At 41.9% G+C, this 23946-nt stretch overlaps 1 protein-coding gene across 4 annotated transcripts in view; it reads right to left on the minus strand.

The window, feature by feature from the left end:
- Positions 1-23946, minus strand: part of NCKIPSD (NCK interacting protein with SH3 domain) — a 105425-nt gene that overhangs the window by 76723 nt on the left and 4756 nt on the right. For all 4 annotated transcript variants that reach the window (XR_015055285.1, XM_085870535.1, XM_085870537.1 and 1 more), the window contains exon 2: positions 4518-4627. Coding sequence is in view for 3 of the 4 variants with exons in the window: in XM_085870535.1 (XP_085726661.1) it covers positions 4518-4627 (110 nt within the window). In the remaining variant the exon portion in view is untranslated. The remainder of the gene's footprint in view (positions 1-4517; positions 4628-23946) is intronic.

Raw genomic sequence — 23946 nt, forward strand, 5'->3', positions numbered from 1 at the left:
TGTCTAATAAAAGCTGTCTCAAGAGAAGGTAGCGACGCAAACCAGAAGTTTCTACGATGATTCTGTACCAAACCATCAAAAATCGTAACGTCGACCGAAGCAAAAATCTCCATTTCTCCACGCAATTATTTAATATTATTTTATTTGTCACAAAACCATAATATTCGGCCATCCACCAACAATCTTTACATAATCCGACGGCTTAGCGAGTCAGGCATGCGACGATAACCTTTATTGGGATAAAAAATGACTTTTAAACACCATCTTTATCGAAAACACCGTCAACGCGGACACGCAAAACCTTTACATGACTCAACGACGCCTCTGCTAGAGCATGCTGCACCACGTGACGAGCCGTGACGCGGCAAGTGAAATATTTTTTATACAATCTTAAAACGTCTCCAAAACATCCGATTTTTACCAGAATTTCGACAACCGAGTTTTAAGCGTCTTACGCGATTGCAAAAACCGAAGACAAAATTAAAATCGAAGTTAAAACGAACTCGTAACGTCGACCGAAGCAAAAATACTCCATTTCTCCACATGAATTTACAGAATTATGTTTGACCTCACTGTGACCTTGACCTTTGACTGATTTTGACCAAAATCTAATCAGTGCTAGCCATCACCCTCCTGAATCACGTGGTGTAATTCGACATTGGAAGCTTCTTCCGTTCTCGAGTTATCGTGCCCACACACACACACACACACACACACACACACACACACACACACACACACACACACACACACACACACACACACACACACACACACACACACACACACACACACACACACACACACACACACACACAAAACGGAAGTCATCAATATACTTATGAAATCTTTAGATTTCGTAAGTAAAAAAAACAGACAAATGGACCCAAATGCTATACCTTCTCCTTCGGCGAGTGCAAGGCCATCATAACGAAGGCACCTATGATGTCATAAAAAAGTAATAATACAAATAATAATAACAATAATAAAATAGCAATAATTAAAAAAAAAAATACAAAAAAAATATATAAATAGTAATCATTAAAAAAAAAGAAAAAGTAATTAAAAAATATAATAGTAATAATAATTGCACATTCCCCATGAGTACTTGCCACGTTTGAAGTTTCAATTTTTCCCTTGGTGTGGTTTCAGAGATAGAGGTGCAAAGTTTTTCCAACATGTCTGCCACACCACATGACCTGTGCCATCATAATTGTCATTAAAACATTCTACATGAGTCGTCACACCGATGGTGAAAATTGTCTCAACCAGTCAAGTGGTTGCAGAGAAAAACACTCAAGTTCTGTGTGGACAAACAAACAAGCAGTCATAGACTGGTACTTACGAAATCGTCAACTTGACCTCTGACCTTGTCTAATAAAAGCTGTCTCTTGAGAAGGTAGCGACGCAAACCAGAAGTTTCTACGATGATTCTGTCCCAAACCATCAAAAATTGAATGTTTGACCTCACGGTGACCTTGACCTTTGACCGATTTTGACCAAAATCTAATCAGCGCTGGCCATCACACCCTCCTGAATCATGTGGTGTAATTTGACATTGGTAGCTTCTTCCGTTCGAGTTACCGAGGATTAACGTAACGTAAAGGCCACACTCAACGCCCCCCCACCCAACACGAAAGGATGCCGGGGCGAGCGCGATGACGTCAGCGCGCACACGCAAAACCTTTACGTGACTCAACGACGCGGCTGCTCGAGTGCGCTGCGCCACGTGACGAGCCGTGATGCGGCGGGTGAAATATTTTTATACAATCTTAAAACGTCTCCAAAACATCCGATTTTTACCAGCATTTCAACAATCGAGTGTTAAGCGTCCGAAGCGATCGCAAAAACCGAAGAGAAAATTAAAATTGAAGTTAAAACGAACTCGTAACGTCGACCGAAGCAAAAATACTCCATTTCTCCACAGGAATTTACGGAATTATTTATTATTTTACAACACTGAAATTTTTAAAACAGCCGTAACTCGATGAATTGACACACAAATTCCGCCGAACTTACCTCGATCTTCCAAACCCACGCTCCGTCAACAATACCTGTGGTAACTTTTCTCGAGTTATCATGTTTTGGACTGTGACCTTGACCTTTGACCGATTTTGACCAAAATCTAATCAGCGCTAGCCATCACCCTCCTGAATCACGTGGTGTAATTTGACAATGGTAGCTTCTTCCGTTCTCGAGTTATCGTGCCTACAAACAAACAAACACACAAACAGAGGACGGAAGCGATCGACTCAGCTGGTCAGAGGTATGGATGTCTCTGTTCACGTGAAGTGTCTTCACGTGTCTCTGTTCACGTTTACTATGTTCCATAGTTCCACTTCCATAGTGCCACAGGACAAATCTTTCGATTTCGTAAGTAACAAACCCAAATGCAATACCCTCTCCTTCGGCGAGGGTAATGAAAGAGTAGAAGGGCGAAGAATGAGAAAGGCAGGGAAGGAGATGGGAAGGAACTGTATGGCAATTAAGAGGGGCGAGAAAGGAAGAGTACGTTATCAAAAATTCCACAACTTTCACAAACGTATTTGATAACTTGCCCATTAATGGTGAAAACAGTTTGGCCTTTTTGAACAAGTTTCCATTGTTTTGTACCAGTGACACAAATATAATTAGACAGAATGAATGCTGTACATTTTGTTCCAGATCCGGATTTCAAGACTCGCCATGAGTTATTGAAAAGTTCTGCAAGCGCAAGTTATATGAACATGACAGGAGCTTCAAGATTCATTCCCCACGGAAGGTTGGAAAGCAAAGAAAGATGAGAAACAGTATGAGGTGTGCGACCTTTTCAATACCTTGCGCGGTTGATGGACCCAAGCTTCCAAGTCACTTTGGAGGGGGAGAAGAAAGGAGAAAACTGAGGATGTCAAATGGTGCGTGGTCAGAGGAGGTGCGATGAGGTGCAGGTGGAATGCGGGTGAGGTGCAGAGAAGAAAATGGAAAGAGGTGCATGTCTGTGGGGTCGCTCTAACAATAGCGATGGTTTGGGGACTTGCCTTGCTGATTGCTCTTTTGCATCCACAGCAGACAAGCAGAAAAACAAGAGACAGAACGTGCAAGAAAACAGCTCTGACATGTGAGAAGACAGCTCTCAAGTGTAAATGTGTTATCAGCTCGGCCCGAATGAATGCGCTTAGCACGGTGTCCGAATCGCTCGCCCACCCAACACTCTGTTTGACGAGCTACATCTGCCTATTCAGCTCCGCCTTCCATCCCATACTACCGGCCAAGCCAAAAGCATCTGCGATCGCAACTGCAGGTGTCTTTATTGTTGTTTTGTGAGGGAGGAGCCTAAACGCCAATCACGACGGATGGTAGGAGTTTCCGAGCACCCACGTTGGGGCACAGATGCTTCCCCAAGTGTTGGCCACACCCATGCGTGGACTTGGCACCAGAAATGGCTTCATTCGCTCTGCACTTCATCTCTGACATTAACATGGAGCGAGGGTATCGGGTGGTGCTCTCTGGCCACGAACATGCGCTGGACATCAAATAGGGGCCGTAATTTAGCAGAGCGCGAGGGCTATCCATACGATGTTGAATGTATTCTAGCACACACTAGCGCCTCAAACTACATGCCAGAATGTCCCAAGCATAAGCATCTGCAATGGAACGTGGCACCCATTGTTCCCCACCACCTCCAAAGGGCAGTGGTGGGCGTCTATGGTGGTGACTGGTTGTGGAGGTCATAGCAGTGAGTTATGGCAAGGTGGTTGAAGCGTAGTCGCGGTTGTGGCGCCTAATGGTGAAGGTAAGTGGGCTTAGGTTGATGTAGGGCTTTATATAAAGGCGTTGTGGTAGTTGTAAAAATGTTGTAGCATTAGGGTTCGAGTACGGTGAAGGTATGAGGTGATGTGCCGATGAAGAATGCTGCGAAGTTTGAATGAGGTTTTAGCGGAATATGCTAATGAGGTGCTCATGTTGCGAGAGTCAGTGGCGTGCATGCATGCGTGAAGGGAAAGACTCCTGTGTGTGAGGGAAAAGAAATAAAGGACAAAGAATGGGAATAAAGACCTGCCTAAAATCCGTCAACACATTTTGTCTTATAAACCCACTAGACATCAAGGAAGGGCTATCGAAAATGAATACTAATGAAATAACAGTCTTGGGACCGCTAAATGTTGTGTGCCATTGCCTGGGGGGAGCGCTGGCTTCGCAGAACCATAACACGATGTTATAGGGTAATCAAACGAAAGACCAAATACTGCATTGCAGTCATCAGAAGGAACCCAAATTAGTAAAGAGCAAAGATCAGGTCATCAGGAGGACCTGGATAGGTTTTGGATTTCAGCTGCTACTCCTCTACCCTCAAACCCATCGAGGAACAACCAAGTGAGCCTTCCAGAAAAAAAAAAATTCTGCAAGGATGTAGTTAAAAATAACTACAAACAACATAAGCAGTTGGTTTGTTGCACCATGAAAAGCTGAACATAAACACGTCACAATTTTGCATTAACAGCAACATAGAGCATTTGGAGAGGTTTCAACCAACTCACTGCAATACTTCTCGCTGCTCCAAGGTATACTTTCCTCCATTCTCCATTGCCAAGTTGTGGATCGTCTCGATGGCACGGTCAATGGAAAGGACCACAGAATCTAGGTCGGCCTGAAAGAAAAATTGAATACATCAAAGCAGAACATGCGTCCTGTGAAATGGCTGTTTACAGGAATAATGTACATTTTACCAACTAGCCTCAGGCAGAAACAATTTGGGAAAGCCTTGGTATAGAGCCATATACAGAGAATTAAAACAATGGCATCCTCCTTTTTTCATGATCACGTGATGCATGGTCACCATTGTGTGTTCACATCAGAGCAGAGACTCAGACATCAGAGTTAAAAACATGCACGCAAAAAATAAAAATAAAAAACCTGATGAGAAAAATGACCTATTGTGCCTGGGGATGGACCAATCGCTCAGAAAATGTTAACATACAGGTTTCTCACAAATACCGCAACAAAGATAATATGAGAAGATAAAGTCAATCGAATGAACTGGCAAGTATCATCTTCGCAAGTATCATCTTCGGCTGTGCGAGGTAAATTTATTAGTATATTTTTGGACACATTCAGTTTATGCTAATGGAAATTCCAGCGTCACGGACATTACATTTCACACATTTTATGGTACCATTAAGAGCTCATTTCATACATACAAAATGTTTAATCTGAAATTATCTACAGGTATTACCACACACTCATCCTGGCCAGTATGCACTGAGAGGTTGAGATGGATTCTGTAAATGGTTTGGTAGTTATCATAAATAATCTCTGCCATCACGGACATTACATTTTGCACACTAGTATGTTTGTTGAAAAGTCTGTCAGTTTTTAGATGATATAAAGGCAATTTTCATATTGAATGATTTGCAATGCAGGGTATAATAGTATGTGAATTCATTTTGAAAAAAAAGGATTGAGCATGTGCTCTGTAGAACAAAGAAAATCACGTCACAGACATTACATTTTCAACGTCACGGACATAACAGTTTTGTCCACTTTCATAAAATTGTTTAAAGTCAAGGAAACTTTGAATTCTTTTCATATATTTCAGTATTATTATCAAGTTTACATTTGTCCAAATGGTTTTCAGGATGTACTTTTTTATCATAGCATAAAGAATTTTCAATGCGATGAAAAATGTTATATAATCTATATACAATTTCACGGATGCCCGATTTTGAATTATAGCACGATATGAAACACTCGTTTTGTGAGAAATATTTTAGGGAGCCTAATATGCAATGTAAAGTTTGACATTCTCGAGTCTAGACACTGGCACGTCTTTTGACACTGAAAATGATTAAGAATGTAAAGTCCTCTAAATGTCACGGACATTACACTTTTGCTTATGATGGACATGAGAGGCTCGTCAGTACTAGTGCATCTTCATTTTACATTGAGAACCCCGGATCTACAATAAAACAACATGAATCCTTACTGTTAGATAGAGAAATTGTTTTGTTGCAGAAATTGTTACAAAGTGGGTAAAATGAGTCTATATACCATAATAAAATGTCTATAGACAGTGAATCAAGAGGAGCAATATTATATATTTCATTCAGCTTCCACATCATCTTGAAAACAATATCTGTCCCTGTTGTCCATGATGGGAGCAGGAAGCAATTCCATGATTTGTTCTTGTTCAATGAATGACTTCTTCCTCACTGTAAACAAAGAGACTTGAGGTGCCTTGCCTCTTCAGAAATTTCACTGTGCATCCATCATTGTGAGTACATGTTATTTGTGCAACAAAAAAACTTTTCTGATTTTTTTGTAAGAAACTTCACACGGACAAATGATCCAATCTGAATTGATGTGGGTTGGTGACTTTGTGGTTGCTCCTTGTCTGTTTCTGGTCGGTAAGTGTCGCTGAAGAAATGCACTCCCAACTGGCTTGCATCTGCTTGGAAGTAAGGCTTGTGCTGAATGCAGGCCTTGCTCAATTTTATAGGACATCAGGCCACATTATCCCGATTTTGACTATAAAATAAGACTATGCTGTAGAATTCAAAGTTTCACGTTTGAACATATATGCTTTATGTGATGTCCGTGACGTGTAGCCATTGTAATGTCCGTGACGCTAAATGTGGACAAACCAAGAAAGTTTTTTTTTAATCCTCTTGAGATATTATGAGATATCACATTCTAGCTTTGAAAATGGCTTTTGAACAAAAGTGACCAAAAACTCATGATGCTACAAAAACTTGTCTAAAACGTCACAGACATTACACTGATGTGCAGTGCAAATCAACCCTTCCTTTGGGGTATGTGTTTCAAATAATAGATACTTTCTCATGATTTCCTCTTGTAAGCTGTTAATATAAGGCCTAAGCTTTCTTTTAGAATTATAATTACTGCTTCACAGGATTTATTTGGTATTATAATTTTCATTTAACACTTAATGGATGAAAAAGACTGATATTTTCACTACAGCTTGGTTCAACTGTGCTCTGTTTGGAGAGCTAAAAATATATAGATTCTTCATATAATTTCAGACTTTTTTTTTTTACTTGGTCTTCAAAATATGGACCTTTTCCATGACTCTTTAGGGGAAAACAAAGCTATTCAATGAATTTCATTTTTTCACCCTGAGGTAACATTTTCTGTGGAATTGCCCGAATGTGTATATATTTCCAGTTTATCATCACATTATTAATCGATTGGTTAAAAGCCTCTCGTATCAATCACTACATTTGAAAGAATGTGGATGTCAAGTCGGCGAGACCGAGCCGAGCCTCTACACTAGGCCTACTCACAGTGTGCTTGGTCATCACAGCGATGCATAGCCTACACAATATTGTCTAGGTTTACATCAAATATCTTGCAGATAGCATAATTATGACATTAAAGACAAAGCAAAGTTTATTTTCTCTTTGGGATTTTCAGCATCAGCACCATTGATAAGATTAAATGAACAGTCCCAAGTGGGTCAGACATTCGTCTCCAAATGGAGGGAGACCGTTGTAGTTGGCCTGCATTTGGTGATAAAGATGGCTTTCGGGTTCTAAATAATGTCGTTAACATACACCTACACACGTTCTATGAGGACAAACGGACCGAAATGCAATGCTCTCTCCTCTGACGAGGGTAAGCCAAAGGTTAAATCAAGAGATTAAACCAAAGAACAAAACATCTCTTGAGATGACAATGTCATGATTTGTGATGGACATACAGATTACATTTTTTGAGTTAATTAGCTAATTACCTCACCACCTGGATGGAATTTTTTTTTTAAAGGACTCCATTCGTTTTTGTGCATCCATGTCATGAATCATGATGCCAAGTTTCAAAACGATACGTTGAGCCATCACAAATCCCCACACTTCCCACCTAAAGCACAGTCGAAAAACGGCATAAAGTTCCACCAGGAAGGCTCCAATATGAAATTTTGAGATTAAAATGTTTTCCCCGTTTTGATCCGTGACCCTAAATCCCAACTTGTATTTGAAAATGTAGGAAGGGAGGAAAATGAAATTGGAACAAAAAAGTACATTTAAAGTTTTGGCTATTTTTATTCAGATAACAAATAGTTCGGTTGGTACTCATCCACCAATGAAAATGGAAAAGTATGAACACATTCTCCTCATTGGGTAAGAATAAAAATACAATCACACACTGTCCCACACAAAATGGCTTCCAATTCTTCATTGTCTCAACTCTCTCTCTCTCTCTATATTATATATATATATATATATATATATATATATATATATATATATATATACATACATATATACATGCATATATACATACATATATATATATATATATATATATATATATATATATATACATACATATATACATATATACATATATATATACATATATATATACATATATATATACATATATATATACATATATATATATATATATATATATATACATATACATATATACACATATACATATACATATATACACATATACATATACATATATACATATACATATATACACATATACATACATATACATACATATATATATATATATATACATATATACATATATATTATATATATATATATACACACACATACACATACACATACACGGCACTGCCTTGCTCATTTGAGCACCCAAATTGGAGGCTGGAATAAGGTGCGATTTTGCATGCAAAGAGAATCAAAATATTGGAAGTACATGAAAATGAATATGTCATGTAACTGTAGGAGAGGGACACAAGAATAGCTTCCAACGACACACATACACTTTTGAGTTGTCAGGCTTGGGTTTGAATCTTGAACCTGCAAAAATACAATCTCCCTGGTGTTTCGCATGAAGGGAGATGCATCAACGTGTGTGCCCATCCATCAGATTGATGTTAAATATACCATCAGAGATGGGGAATCCCCTGCCATTGAAAAATAATTGAAATCAGATAAGCGTTTTTCCATTTATTACAAAAAACATTTTTTTCAAGATGGCCACCCCAGTTGGCCATCTTGGATCCGGCCACCCCCAAAATCAATAGGGTTCTTCCTTTTCAGGTGGTACATGTGTGACCCAAATTTCAAATAGATATGGCGAACAGTTTGTGAGTTATCGCACTCACAGCTATAAATGTTGATGCTCAGCCAGCCAGCCGGACGGACGGAACGCCCCAGTTGTCCATCTTGGATCCGGCCACTCCCAAAATCAATAGGGTTCTTCCTTTTCAGGTGGTGCATGTGTGACCCAAATTTCAAATCAATATGACGAAAAAACATTTTTTTCAAGATGGCCACCCCAGTCGGCCATCTTGGATCCGGCCATGCCAGAAATCAATAGGGTTCTTCCTTTTCAGGTGGTACATGTGTGACCCAAATTTCAAATCAATATGGCGAATAGTTTGAGTTATCGCACTCACAGCTATAAATGTTGACGCCCAGCCAGCCGGACGGACGGGCGGACAGCCGGACGGACGACCCGGGTGACAACAATATCCCCCTTCCGCCACGCGGTGGGGGATAAAAACTGGGTGTCCCATCTTTCATCTTTCAGCACGAGTTGGTGTACGCTAAAGATCCCAAGATATCTTTTGCGACGAGTCGGCAAATCGATCTCGGAACCCTGAACAAATCTACAAATCCCTGCTACTTTTAGTCAAACAAACGTCAGGCAAGCCAATGCATGAAAGACTTGGGCCACACAATGTTCCCCAGGTGACCCTCCAATAAGCTGGGAATAATTGGGGCTGAATAATAATAGTAGTAGTGGTAGTAGTAGTAGTAATCATGGTAGTCAGAGTCATACTAGGCTCATTTCATAGAAGGTGGGCCTGACGAGTGAAAATTGTAAACTTGGATACGACTGACAACACATGCTATTTTGGAAGGAAAACGTTTGTCTTTCTGAAAAGCACTCAACTTTGTGATTCAGCTTCAGGATTTGAAAATAGGGGACAAGATGAGCATGCGTTTTCATGCAGAAAAGGCATCAAATTGTTATACAAATTGAAGACAAATGAAAAGATATACTTTCAAAACATTTGTTCTTATGCTCAGAACACAAGAAAGGTACGTTTTCTCTTTTCAATGAAACAAATTCACCTGAAAATTTAACAAGCCAGCAATAATTTTCATGAGCATAAAGAGTAACGGTATCAGCAGACACGACCAGTCTAAGGTTTCAGAACACCCCCATTTCTCCAGTTTTTTACTGAAATTTAAGCAGTTTAATGTTTCAGTGTACTCTGAAATTAAAGCACAGAACAAATAAACAATTGCAGATAAAAAAGAAATCATGGAATAGTTTGTTGAACAAAATTTAATCTAAATTTTTGACTCAAAGTAACCACCTTTTGCAGATATAACAGCCGAACATCTTCTTCTTCTTTCGGCTGCTCTCGTTGGAGGTCGCAACAGCGGATCTCCGTTATGATCCACATAATGATTTGGCACAGGTTTTACGCCGGATACCCTTCCTGACGCAACCCTGGTCGCCTCTTACGACACAGGGATATGGTACACCTATTTGAACCGGGGCATACAGCGGGCCCAGTACACTGGTACTCACTTCGCCGACCTCGGAAGGATGACAGGCTGAGTCAACCTCCTGGTGTGTATTAATTCAAGCAGCCAACTGGACTTGAACTCAGGACCTTTTGGATTCCAAGCCGCTACCCTAACCACAACGCCAACACCAGGCATATATATATATATATATATATATATATATATATATATATATATATATATATATATATATATATATATATATATATATATAAAAATAAATAAATTATAATACCAAGCTTGCACACTAAAAACTCGGCTCGCCGTCACACGATCCCTATGAAATTGCTGTGGCACTTAGCGGACATGCCGACAATGTTTGGGAAGTCTTGGCGTTCCATAGTACCACTTGCATTTTGCACAATGCGTATTTTTGTCATTCCCCGCGTACGGTCTGTCGTCTGCTACCAGCTATGTTGTACTGCTATTCCGTGCATGTGCACGGGTATCGCTAATATATATATATATATATATATATATATATATATATATATATATATATATATATATATATATATATATATACATATATATATATATATATATATATATATAGATATAACAGCCGAACATACTCGTGGTATTGTTTCCACAATGGAAATCAAATATTGTTTGGAAAGTTCTTCCCAACACTGTTGCAGAAGTTCCCACAAATGTGTTGCACTTGTAGGTTGCTTTGCTTTCACCCTTCTGTCCAGTTAATCCCAAACCAGCTCGATGGGGTTTAAGTCTGGAGAATGTGCTGGCCATTCCATGATTTGAAGCCTACCGTCTTGTTCTTTTTTTCTAAAGGTCGTTCTGACATCGCCTGGAGGTATGTTTTGGGTCGTTATCTTGCTGTAGGATGAGACCCTGACCAACTAGGCGGAGACCAGAGGGTGTTGCATGGCGCTGCAAAATGCTGTAGTCGCGCTTTTGGTCCAGGGTGCCACTCACTCTGTGCAAGTCGCCGATTCTGGATCCAGCAAAAGAGCCCAAGATCATCACGCTTCCTCCTCCATCTGCGTCATCTGCGAAATCAAGGTCCGAGATCTTGATATTCCCAAACGATGCATCGCAGATTGATCTTTCAAACATCCTCCCTAAAATCCAGTCCATACAAGTGCTGAAAAGTGTGGGGGCCAGTACACAACCCTGACGAACTCCAGTAACAATAGCCTGGTGTTAGCGCAGTGGTTAGGGCAGCGGCTTGGGATCCAAAAGATCCTGAGTTCAAGCCCCGTTGGGCCACTGAATTAATACACCAGGGGGTTGACTCAGCCTGTCATCCTTCCGAGGTCGGCGAAATGAGTACCAGTGTACTGGGCCGGTGTATACCCCGGTTAAAATAGGTGTACCAGATCCCTGTGTCGCAAGAGGCGACCAGGGTTGTGTCAGGAAGGGCATCCGGTGTAAAACATGTGCCAAATCACTATGCCGATCATATGGATGATCCGCTGTGGCGACGGGAGCAGCCGAAAGAAGAAGAGAAGAAGATCATCACGCTTCCTCCTCCATGTTTGATAGTTGGTGTCACACACTGAGGACCATCCTTTCGCTTACTCGACGGCATACAAAAACCCTGCATGATGAACCAAAGATTTCAAATTTGATTCATCGGTCCATAAGACCTTCTTCCAGTTTTCAGTGGACCACTGGTGGTGCTTCATGGTCCAGGCAAGTCTCTTTTCTTATTTTGCCATCTTAGCAATGGCTTTCTTACTGCCACTCGACCTGTCAAACCTGCAGCTCAAAATCTTCTCTTCACAGTTGAAACTGAGACTTCTTTACTTCAACCAGTGTTAAGCTGTGCTTGAAGCGACTGTCCCGTGAGCCCCCTATCACACAAGCTGTTGACTCTCAGAAACTTGTCTTCTGATTGTGTTGTGGCTGTGGGTCTGCCAGACCTCTTCCTGTCAGAGTTTCCTCCAGTTTCCAAGTGCCTTTTGATGGTGTGGGGGAACTGAACTCACTGACACCTTGGCTTCCTTTGCAATTTCTCTAAAGGAAAGACCCACACTTTTAAGGGTTACTAGACGACCCGTTAAACTGTTGGGTTCCCGTTATGACAGTGGTTGATAAAAAAAAAAAGATAGCTCCAGCGAACTATACCGCTGAGGTTGTTTGCAATGATCAAATTCTCCCGAAGAGTACTTCACTGAATCGGGAATTTATTTTTTAATAATTTTTTGTTGCCCGATTTTAACGAAACTTGATATTGCACACCGCAGGAGAATGGTGAGTAAAGTGGCCCTAAAATTTTTGCGCTATCGTGTACCGTTTTGGCTGTATTTCGGGAACATACATACATTCATATATACAAGATGAGCGTTTTAGTAATAGATAGATAATGGTCTGTCTGTCTTCCTTTTTTAATTGTCTTTTTCTGCCCATTATGATAGCAATATGCCACTTCTTGCAGTGCAATATTGTCCAAAAAATGCTTCAGAGGGTGTAGCAATAGTCTGTTCCAACACTGATTTTATACAAACAAAGGGTTTGTCACTAATCAACAAAAGTTGGAACACCTGTAGGAATTGTTTGCATCAACTTTCAAGGCTTAATTTACTTCCATTGTTGCAGAACAGCTGCAGTTGCTAACCCATTACTTGTTCCCTGAAAAGGGCCTTTTTTAACAACTGAAATTTACATTATTTTTCAGTTTTTGGGAACCTGAACTTTTTTTTTTTAACCTCTGGCAGTTTACTGCTTAGCTTTGTATGATTTCAGGTTATTCACTGGACTTGCACTGCTTAAATTTCAGTAAAAACTGAAAAACAGGGGTGTTCCAAAACTTTTGACCGTTTGTGTAACTTCGGTGACCTTAAAATGCAATTTAGTTCAGTTGCATTTGTCATCATGCTGCATCACCACCCAGTTACCTGCATGTACATCTACTTCATTGTGATTTCCAATGTTCCAGGGTTGGCCTGAGCTGCATCATATGTGACAACAATCTTTGGGAGATCATGAATATTCAAAGCTGTTGCCCACATTTTCAAAAGCCCTGCCTTTGTGCCTCTGCTTTGGTTTCATAAATTTTATTTAAACCCTGCACATCCTTTGTTTCTGACCAAGGATCTTTTTCTTGTATAGCTGCTAATATCTCATCATCTTTGACAAGACAGCTTTCAACCTGAGGCAAGAGATGCGATACGGCCTAGGCAAACCCACAGTCAGGTCAGGTCAGGTATAGGAGCATGTGCCAGAACAGCACGACGCTGCGTCCACTTTCCGCCGGTACTCCAGGGGCCTCCGTCTGGCCTTCCCCCAGGCAGATGCCAGGCCCATCCCCATCTCCTTGAGATGCTGATCAACGTGCTGCAACCACGAGGCACGTGGTCGGCCCATTGGCCTCCTCCACTCACGAGACTCCATCGCTGAGAGAATCTGGTGAGCAGGATCAGCATCAGGAAAACGAGCCACATGTCCATACAGCCGCAACGACGCTCACGGACCATGCAGGTAACAAATCTCATCCGAGTCTCTCTCAGCAACCGCTCGTTGGACACAAAATCTGACCAGCGATAGCCAAGGAATCTCCGAAGAGACCTGGTACCAAATGAATCAAGTCTTCTCAGATCCTTGGTCAGAGTCCAAGTCTCGCATCGATAGAGCAAGACTGGAAGCACCAAGGACCCGAAGACCCAGACTTAAGTCCTCCCGCACAGGTACCGGCAAGTGCCACACCCCATGATCCAGTGAATCCATGACTCCCCAGGCCCGACCCAGACATCTATTGACCTCTGACTCACAGCCAGCAGAGACATGAATATCACTGCCAAGGTAAGTGAATCTCTCCGCAACCTCAACATCCTCACCACAAACAGACACAGACAGGACAGCAGCATCCAAGATGTCATTGAAAGCCTGGATCTTAGTTTTTACCCAAGAAACCCGTAATCCCAGTGGCTCAGACTCCTCATTCAGCACCTCGAGGGCCCCCAAAAGGATATCTAAAGTCTCCGCAAAGATGACTGCATCATCTGCGAAATCAAGGTCCGAGATCTTGATATTCCCAAACGATGTATCACAGATTGATCTTTCCGACATCCTCCCTAAAATCCAGTCCATACGAGTCCTGAAAAGTGTGGGGGCCAGTACACACCCCTGACAAACTCCAGTAACAACTAGAAATAAGTCAGAGATGGTACCACCACATCTCACCGCACTCTCAGTGCCAGAGTGCAGTAAAGACATCAGATCGATCAGTTTTGGTGGCACCCCACGAAGACCAATAATCCTCCAGAGGGCATCCCGATTCACTGAATCGAACGCTTTACAGAGGTCAACATAGGTTGCAAGCAGCCCCTGCTGAAACTCTCGTCTGCGTTCGGTGAGGACACGAAGAGCAAGGATACGGTCAATCGTTGACCTCTTTGGTGTAAAGCCTGACTGCTCTGGACGCTGGTGCTCAAGCAGATGGTGGCGAACCCCATCAAGAATTATCTGAGCAAAGATCTTGCCCGGCACTGAGAGCAGCGTCACCCCTCGGTAGTTGTTGCAGTCGTGGCGATCACCCTTCCCTTTCCAGAGAGGGACAACAAGGCCCCTCTTCCAATCAGTTGGGATGATGCCTGTGTTCCAGGCAGAGCACAAAACTGCATGCAATGACAGGAGTGCAGCATTTCCACCAGCCTTGAGAAGTTCAGCATGGATGTCACAGATCCCTGGAGCTTTACCCCGTTTCAACTGGTTCACCTCAGCCCGTGTTTTCACAAGCGAAGGTGGACCACAGTTGATTGGAGGGTCAGCAACAGGGATTGTAACACCCTTGACGTCCAACTTGACAGCTGGGGGATCAGCCTGGTACAACCGCTCAAAGTAACCGACCCAGCGGGCCTTCACTTCAGACTCCTCTGTCAAGAGTCTACCACTCTCTGCTCTAACTGCAGTGCTCCGAGGGATGGGCTTGGATGAACGCAATGCGCGAATTCCCCTGAAAGCGGGACGAGAATCATCTGTCCACAGGTGATGCTCTACCCCCTCACAGATTCCTCGCACATAGGCCTCCTTGTCCACCCTTAGTGCACGTACAGTTTTACGCCTCAGCGCCCTGAACAGCTCAGCTCTGCCATTCAGCCTGGCCCTGCAACTCTGGTCAATGGTACCCATTGTCCCTTTAGAGACAAAATTCTTCTTTGCCCTGCGGTGAGTTCCAAGACATCCACTGGCACGTCATCCACAAAACATGTCACCAGCATGTCATCCAAGACATCCAAAAAACCCAGTGTTGGTCCCTTTACTCTAAACCTTTTCCCTTTCTCCAGCCTTTTCTGCATCCCCAATCCCATCAACAACTCCTTTGTGCAACTATCAGGGGACGTCTTTTTGTGGAAGTTGTCGCCCTAACTGCACATCAGGAGCCAAATCTTCCCCCTTCTTCCCTGCTGTCCAGATTGTTGGTCAGGGCAGCGTGGCCGTGGTCAGTGCCGATCGGTTTCTATGGACCCATCTCTCCCTCTTGGGAGATCAATCGGCTGTATCTGTGCCACGGGCTTGTTCGACAGAACTGTCCAGGGCTATACAACACCAAGAACAACTCCTTTGCCATGTGAGGTGGTAAAGTATTTCCAGGTGACAGATACTCCAAGTTTGCTTGCCAGAAGGCCAACAAATTTGCCTGTGATGAAGTTGCTTTTGAATTCACTTGATGGGCCATCAGAATAGATCACAAACTCCTCTTCACCAGATGAAAAGTTGAATTTTTTCCAAAGTTTATTCACAAAAGCCAAAACACTGTTTTTGGTGTCGGTCGTTGGTGTCGATTATGATGGCATGATTTGCATTATCCATTGGTGCCGTAGATAGCTGCTGTGAAGAGATTGACACTCTCCCAGGACCACAGTGTTGATTGGATTTCATCCTGATATTTGCAGCAATACGCCATTGCAAAATCCACTTGGAGTCCGTGGACTTTATGGTCACTCGTCATTACCAAAAGAGTTTGACATGATTCTCTTGACTCAGACATGTTCACGGTAGTCTTCAAAGTCATTTGTACCTTTTGTCCGACCTTGAAAAAATGATGCATTACTTTCTTTATTCTCCCATTTGTCATCCTTTATTCATGAACTCCAATACCCTTTTTCTGCATCATCGACATTCAACTTTTTCCCTCTGGCGTTCTTGACACTCCTCCTTCCAGCATGTTGACTGCAAATCATCTGAGATGCACAGCGTGGTTGACCAAAATGCATTTAGTTAAGACAACCCTATGGTCTGGACTTTGAGATGAAACTTCTCAGGCTTCTTGCACTTGCACCGATCAGTCCAATGACTGATCGTGCAATATTCACATGCAATAATGTTGGCATTTTGAGCTACTTGAGCATGAAAATTTACACAAGTAACTTATGTGACAATAAATGAAGTCTTGACGTGGAAATGATTTTTAATTTTTTTTGGATACCATATCTAGGCTCGGTTAAGAGTTAATACACAGAAGCATAAACAAGGCAGGAAACAAGAGGGGTGGGAGAGGGAAGCACAAAATAGTGGGGAAGAGACAATAGATCTGTGGAAGGGAGAGGGATTGGGCAGGGTACATGGGGTAAATAAGATGGTACTACATTGACTTTCAGAAAGGAAAACAATATTTGAAGGAGGTGGGTTTGGGGTGGATTAACGGGGATAGAAAAATATCAAGGTTTTGGATGGGAGAAGATAAGAGATGGTGGTGAACAGCTGTTTTGAAGACCTGGAGGGAGGAGTGGGATTGAAGAGTGTGGGAGTTTCTTCCAGAGGTTGGGGGGGAGGGAAGGAAGAGGAATGAAAGAGTGAAGGTGAGTAGTGATTCTTCATTTTGGCAGTTCCACCAGAAGGGGTTTTTTGATGGACCTTGAGGGAAATGTAGGTGGGACAGATCACAGACAGAGCGGGGGGGGGGGGGGCAAGGCCAGAGAGGAGACGGAAGAAGACAAAGACCACTGGCATGTCTCCAGAGACAGAGAGACACAGAGAGACACCCAAGGAATTAGCTTCATCGTGGGAGATACCAATGATCCGAAAAGCCTTGGTTTCCACAGCATGAAGTCAATCTCGGTGGAAGGCAAGAGCACCACCCCAGAGGGGAGAGCAGTGCTCCATCAGACTGTGGATGAAAGCCTTGTAAATGATTAGAAGCTCAGGTGTGCCAAGGAAGGACGTTGCACAATGTAGCATGCCCAGGCCATGACTGGCTTTGGATGCCAGTTTAGAGATGTGGGTTTCCCAGGAAAGATTGTGGCAGATAGTGAGGCCCAAAATCTTGAATGAAAGGACTTCAAGGGGATTGTTGAGGGGAGGGGGGGGGTTTCCAAGCAGTCCTTTCAGAGAGACATTGTGAGGATGTGAGATTTGTCAGGATTGAAAGACATATTCCAAGTGTTTGAGCATCTTGTGATTTTATCCAGGTCTGCAGAGTGAAGAGGCTGCTGCTTGCCAATCAGAGAGATGGCAGATGGTACGGCAGAGGGTGGAGTCGTCAGCAAAGAGATCAGGAGGATTTTCCACAGAGTCAGAGAGATCATTGATAAAAACCAGAAAAAGAACAGGGCCCAGAACACTGCCCTGAGGAATTCCAGCCTGGACGGGAAGAGGATATGGGAGAATTCCATCAAGACCCACGCGTTGACTGACAGGAGAGGAAGTCTGCGAGCCATGAGTGGACATTGCCTTGGATACCATAAGAAGAAAGTTTGGTGAACAATGCGAGATGCCAGACCATATCGAAAGCATGTGATATGTCTCGGGAGATGGCGCTGATCTCATGATTGGCATTTTGGACCTCCATCCATTGTTGGGAAAGCAGAAGCAGCATGTCCAGGTTAGAGTGACCTGGTCTGAAACCAAATTTATGGTCGGAAATAAAACCATTGGAGAAGAGGAAGGATTTGATGTCAGAAACAATGATGAATTCCATAACCTTGCTGATGATTGGGAGCAGGCTGATTGGTCTTCAGTTGCAGGGATCATTTTTTGCATCTTTTTTATGCAGAGTGGTAATGTTTGCCGATTTCCAAGGAGATGGCAGATGACATTGAGGGTGAATTGAATACAGAGGGTGGCCAGAGCAGCAGAGCAGGTTTTTGGAACACGAGGGCTGATGCCGTGTGGACCGGTTGCAGAATCTGAGTCGAGATTTGACAGAAAGCACTCTCCACCTTGTCAGGAGAAAAGGACACAGAGTCCAGGAACAGCTGGGTGCGACTGGGAAAGGTGGGAACAGAAAGCGATGGGTTTGGGAGACAAAATTTAGAAGCAAACACAGAGTTTAGGCAATCAGTCTATTCTTGTGCCATGTCAGCTGTGTCGGCTGTGTCGCCATTTGAGGTAAGGGAGGGGATGGAGGAGGAACATACAGCAGAAACAGACTTAACTCGACATCACCAGGATTTGGAGGAGGGAGACACGTTGGACAGTTCAGACTTGAGATTAGAAAGATGTTGTTTTCTGGCTCTCCTCAGGGTAGACACACACTTGTTTCCTGGCTTTGTGAAAGAAACTGAGATTACCCTCAGTTGGATTAGCCTTCCAGGAGGCAAAGGCAAGTTGTTTCAGGACAACAGCCTCGCCACAAGCTTCAGTGAACCATGGGCGGGAGGAAGAGTAGGACAACTGAAGACGAGATGGGATAAATCTGTGCATGAGAGAGAGCAAATTTATTTGATAAAATTCCCAGGATGAATTGATGTTGGTGAGAGTAGAGATGGGAGACCAGTCAAGACGTTTGATGGCTGCTTGAAGTCCCTGCCAGTCGGCCTGAGTGAAATGCCAGAATCGTCGGCGCTGAGGTGGTTCTCTAATAACAGCCAGGAGATGTCCACTTTGACAAACATATGGTCAGATGAACCGACTGGAGCAGAGCAGCAGCAGATATTTTCTGGGAAATTGGTCAAAATCAGATCCAGAAGAGATGGAGTACCGTTGGTTGAAATGCGGGTCGGGAAGTTGACAGATTCTCAGTCCCAATGAGTAACACAGAAGTCCTTTGCTGAAGCACCATGGCAGGTGAGTGAGGTACCCACACCCAGCCAAATGGCATGATGGCAAAAGCAAATGGTATGATATTGGTCACAATAAACTCAAGTCCTTTGCATACCCCTTTCAAGCAAACTTTGTTTGATTTTCTTAAAACTTCACAGGGTTTTACAGTTTTGGAAAAAAAAGTTTTGAAATCATGCATTTCGCCGATTAACTTATACGAGACGGAAATAACCAGCCATAAACAACCAGAAGCTCTGGGTGACGTTGAATTATCATACCAAATTAAAGGGAACAAATTCATGTTTGTATTTCATGAAGATAAAAATGCTGTCCAGACTCAAGTCCTCTGGAGTCAGGAGTGACATTTAGCCTAAAAATGTCGCTGAATTGTAACTTACGTGACATGAAATGGGCCAGTGGTAGTAGTCGGAGTAATCGAAACAGTAACAGAGTTGTCTTTGGACATACGTACGGTACATGGATGCACACCAATTAATTATTTGCATTTTCAATTCAAATCTGCTCCATTAGCAAAACAATAAAGAAAGCCAATAATATTAAGTACAGCCTCAAAAATCAGTATATCCAGTGCTCTTGCAATTACAGAGGCAACAAGGAGGACATAAGCTGAAGCAGATGAATAGGTGATTACATTCCAAATATCACAACCTACAAAAAAAAATCCTCGATGCTTATGAGATTACAGCAATCAACAAATCTATCCCTGTGCTATAAACTTCCTGAAGCATGCCAGGAATACAATCACGAAAATAATTTGGAAGGTTCATCGAAATAAAATAAATAAAAACTTCACCCTGGCCAAACATCAAAAGTAAAGAAAGTTCCGAAAATAGACGACTACTCATCCTACTACCACGACCATCACAATTACCCCCCCCCCCACCCCATTATTGTGTGGTCGGCAGGGGGAACGTTTTCTTCTTCTTCTTCTTCTTCTTTCAAGAACCTGCTGGCCAGGCCGAATGTTCGACTGAAGGCAATTTGGGTATGAATTTGTAATTTGTTTCAGGGTGCCGGTGATAATTTGGAACTCTTCACGACAGACACCGTGGGATCTTTAACGTCCACCAAAAACCAGTGCTGGCAGACAGGTCCTCCAGCTTAACATCAATCTGAAGGATGGCATACACATGTTTGATGAATCATCCTGCGTGTCAAACACCAGGGTGACCATTTGTAGCTGGGTCGAGATTTAAACCCAGGCGAGACAGCTCATAGATGAATGCGCATATCTTTAGGCTATCTTTGCAGCCATTTTCAAAACACTAAATGGTTATAAAAATATAGTTTTACATTAAACTTTCAGATATCCCATTCTTCCCCCCAGGCCTTCAAAACAGCTGTTCACCGGCACCTCTTATCGTACCCCATCCAAATCGTCGATCTTTTCTACCCCCGTTAATCCACCCCAAACCCACCTCCTTCAAATTCCCTGCTTTCCTTCCTGAAAGTCCCTGTAATGTCCATCTTGTATACTCCATGTTCCCCACCCCATCCCTCTCTTCCACAGATCTCCTAATGTCTCTGTTTGCGACTGTTTTGTCCTTCCCACTCCCGCCCCTCCTGTCTCATGCCCCCCTTGCTGTGCGTTGTGTGTTAGCTCTCATACGAGCCTCGACAAGGTGTGTGTATATATATATATATATATATATATATATATATATATATATATATATATATATATATATATATATATATATATATATATATATATATATATATATATATATATATATATTTTGTCCCTGTGTCGTAAGAGGCGACCAGGGTTGCGTCAGGAAGGGCATCCGGCGTAAAACATGTGCCAAATCACTATGCGGATCATACGGATGATCCGCTGTGGCGACCCCTAACGGGAGCAGCCGAAAGAAGAAGAAGAAGATATATATATATATATATATATATATATATATATATATATATATATATATATATGTATATATATATATATATATATGTATATGTATATGTATATGTATATGTATATGTATATATATATATATATATATATATATATATATATATATATATATATATAAGATATTCCAAGAGGACAGCTTGACTGCATTGCACTCCATTTCACTGTTTTAAGAGGGTTTACTATTTGGATATCTACCATTAACTTTTTAACTGGAATTCTTCACAATGAAGTTAGCGATTGGGGAAAAACAAGTTTGCCAGTTATGTTTTCACTGCCCTGTGATTACTGTCCCTGTTCCTGAGAGTTTCCAAGGAGAGCCTGGATCCTGGCAGTTTGACTCCAACATGTTAGACCCATACGAGTTACACACAGCAGATCATTACATTTTGACCAAGAGAAGGGGATCGGGGGTCTGGGAGTGGGGGAAGGGTTGGAATATGTTGACATTGTGCAATCATGAAATTCATTAATATCTTCACAAACCAGCGGGAACGCAAGCGAGATGCGATTGCTCAGCAGTGCGCCAATCCCCTCGGAGGAAATCCCAAACCGATAATGTTACAATTTTACTACAAAAGCAACATTTTTTTTTAATGAAATGTGCAATTAACACCACAAAGGAAAAAAAAATTATTAAAGCCCCAATTGATTCCTGTGCTTGTGTCCAACTTAGGTCCCAGTGAGCCCAGTGTCATGGCATTTTTTGCCCTCTGTCACCTTACTCTTCCATGAGCCTTCTCGTGATATACAAAAATCAAATAACTCGATAATTGGCTTTCTGAAATAGAAAGGAAAAAAAATCAATCCATTTTCACACAGATCCGGCATCATGGAAGAGCTGGTATCAAAGCAAAGAGCCCTGGGATCCTATTAGCAGGTGCTACAATTACACATGCAGACAACTATTAAAAAATAAAAATGAAAAAGACAGGATGGAAAAATATACTACGACAGGTCGAGAGGGGTTCAGAGTTGGCAAAATTACTCGAGATCAATAGTAACCATGGAACGACAGGATGAGATGGTTGTGCGATTATGGACTTGAACGATTGGAAATCGCCTCTCCGAGTCTATCCATCAACTGATGAAGTTGGGAATGGAAGAATGGAAGCTGAAGTGGGCAGAAAGATTGGACTTAAGTCATGCAAAAAAACTAAAAAATAACCTCCACAATGTATGCGGCACAGCAGGGCAAGCAAAGGCTGAGATGCACACATTGTGGGAAAAACAAGGCCAGGACTAAAGCCAGGACTCCTCAAGGAGGTTCTGTCCAAACATGTTTCATCAAACACACATTTGTTGAGGACGTCACCTTTTATTTTTATTTTAATCAGAAACAACGTCACGTGAGAGCTGGTTATTCTCTTGCAAAAGCCACAAAAAAAAATTGACAACAAACGTTGGGTTGGCCTGTTTGGTGTTCCAATTTGAGTTTTTAAGATTCATCATGAAATCATAAGACAGACCAAAATCCTATAAGTCATGCTTTTTGTCTACAAATGACTGTAATTTCAGCAAACGTTCACCGATATCTCCTAAAGAGCACATTCTGCATGTAGGATACTGAGAGCAAGTTTCTCCAAGCACTTTCAATGCTGTTACGAATAAAGATTAGTAATAATAAAAACAAGCAGTCATAGACTGGTACTTACGAAATCGTCAACTTGACCTCTGACCTTGTCCAACAAAAGCTGTCTCTTGAGAAGGTCGCGACGCAAACCAGAAGTTTCTATGATGATTCTGCACCAAACCATCAAAAATCGAATGTTTTGGATGTTTGACCTCACTGTGACCTTGACCTTTGACCGATTTTGACCAAAATCTAGTCAGCGCTAGCCACCATCCTCCTGAATCACGTGGTGAAATTTGACATTGGAAGCTTCTTCAGTTCTCGAGTTATCATTTTTTGGATGCTTGACCTCACCGTGACCTTGACCTTTGACCGATTTTGACCAAAATCTAATCAGTACTAGCCATCATCCTCCTGAATCACGTGGTGTAATTTGACATTAGTAGCTTCTTCCGTTCGAGTTATCGTGCCTACAAACAAACAAACAAACAAACAAACAAACAAACAAACAGAAACGGAAGGCATGAATATACTTACGAAATCTTTAGATTTCGTAAGTAACAAACAAACAAACAAGCAGTCATAGACTGGTACTTACGAAATCCTCAACTTGACCTCTGACCTTGTCTAATAAAAGCATGAATCAGTCAGAAGCCCAAGGGGAGCTTGAATTCTGAATTCATTGTGGTCTACGATTTTACACTGTGGTTTGCAGATAATGAGTCCCAGACAAAACCAGATTTCTTATAAAAAATTCCATTTTTTTGTTATTATTTTTTTTAAAGTGATTCAGTACCAGCAGGATATGCCAGATAATAGGTGTATTACTTTTCAGAAGAATCTGATAAAAGACGTGTATATATATATATATATATATATATATATATATATATATATATATATATATATATATATATATATATATATATATATATATATATATATATATATATATATATATA

This window comes from Eptatretus burgeri, chromosome 2 (assembly GCF_056783735.1).
Source record: "Eptatretus burgeri isolate ZD-2024b chromosome 2, Ebu_testis_v1, whole genome shotgun sequence".
Classification (NCBI taxonomy): Eukaryota; Metazoa; Chordata; class Myxini; order Myxiniformes; family Myxinidae; genus Eptatretus; species Eptatretus burgeri.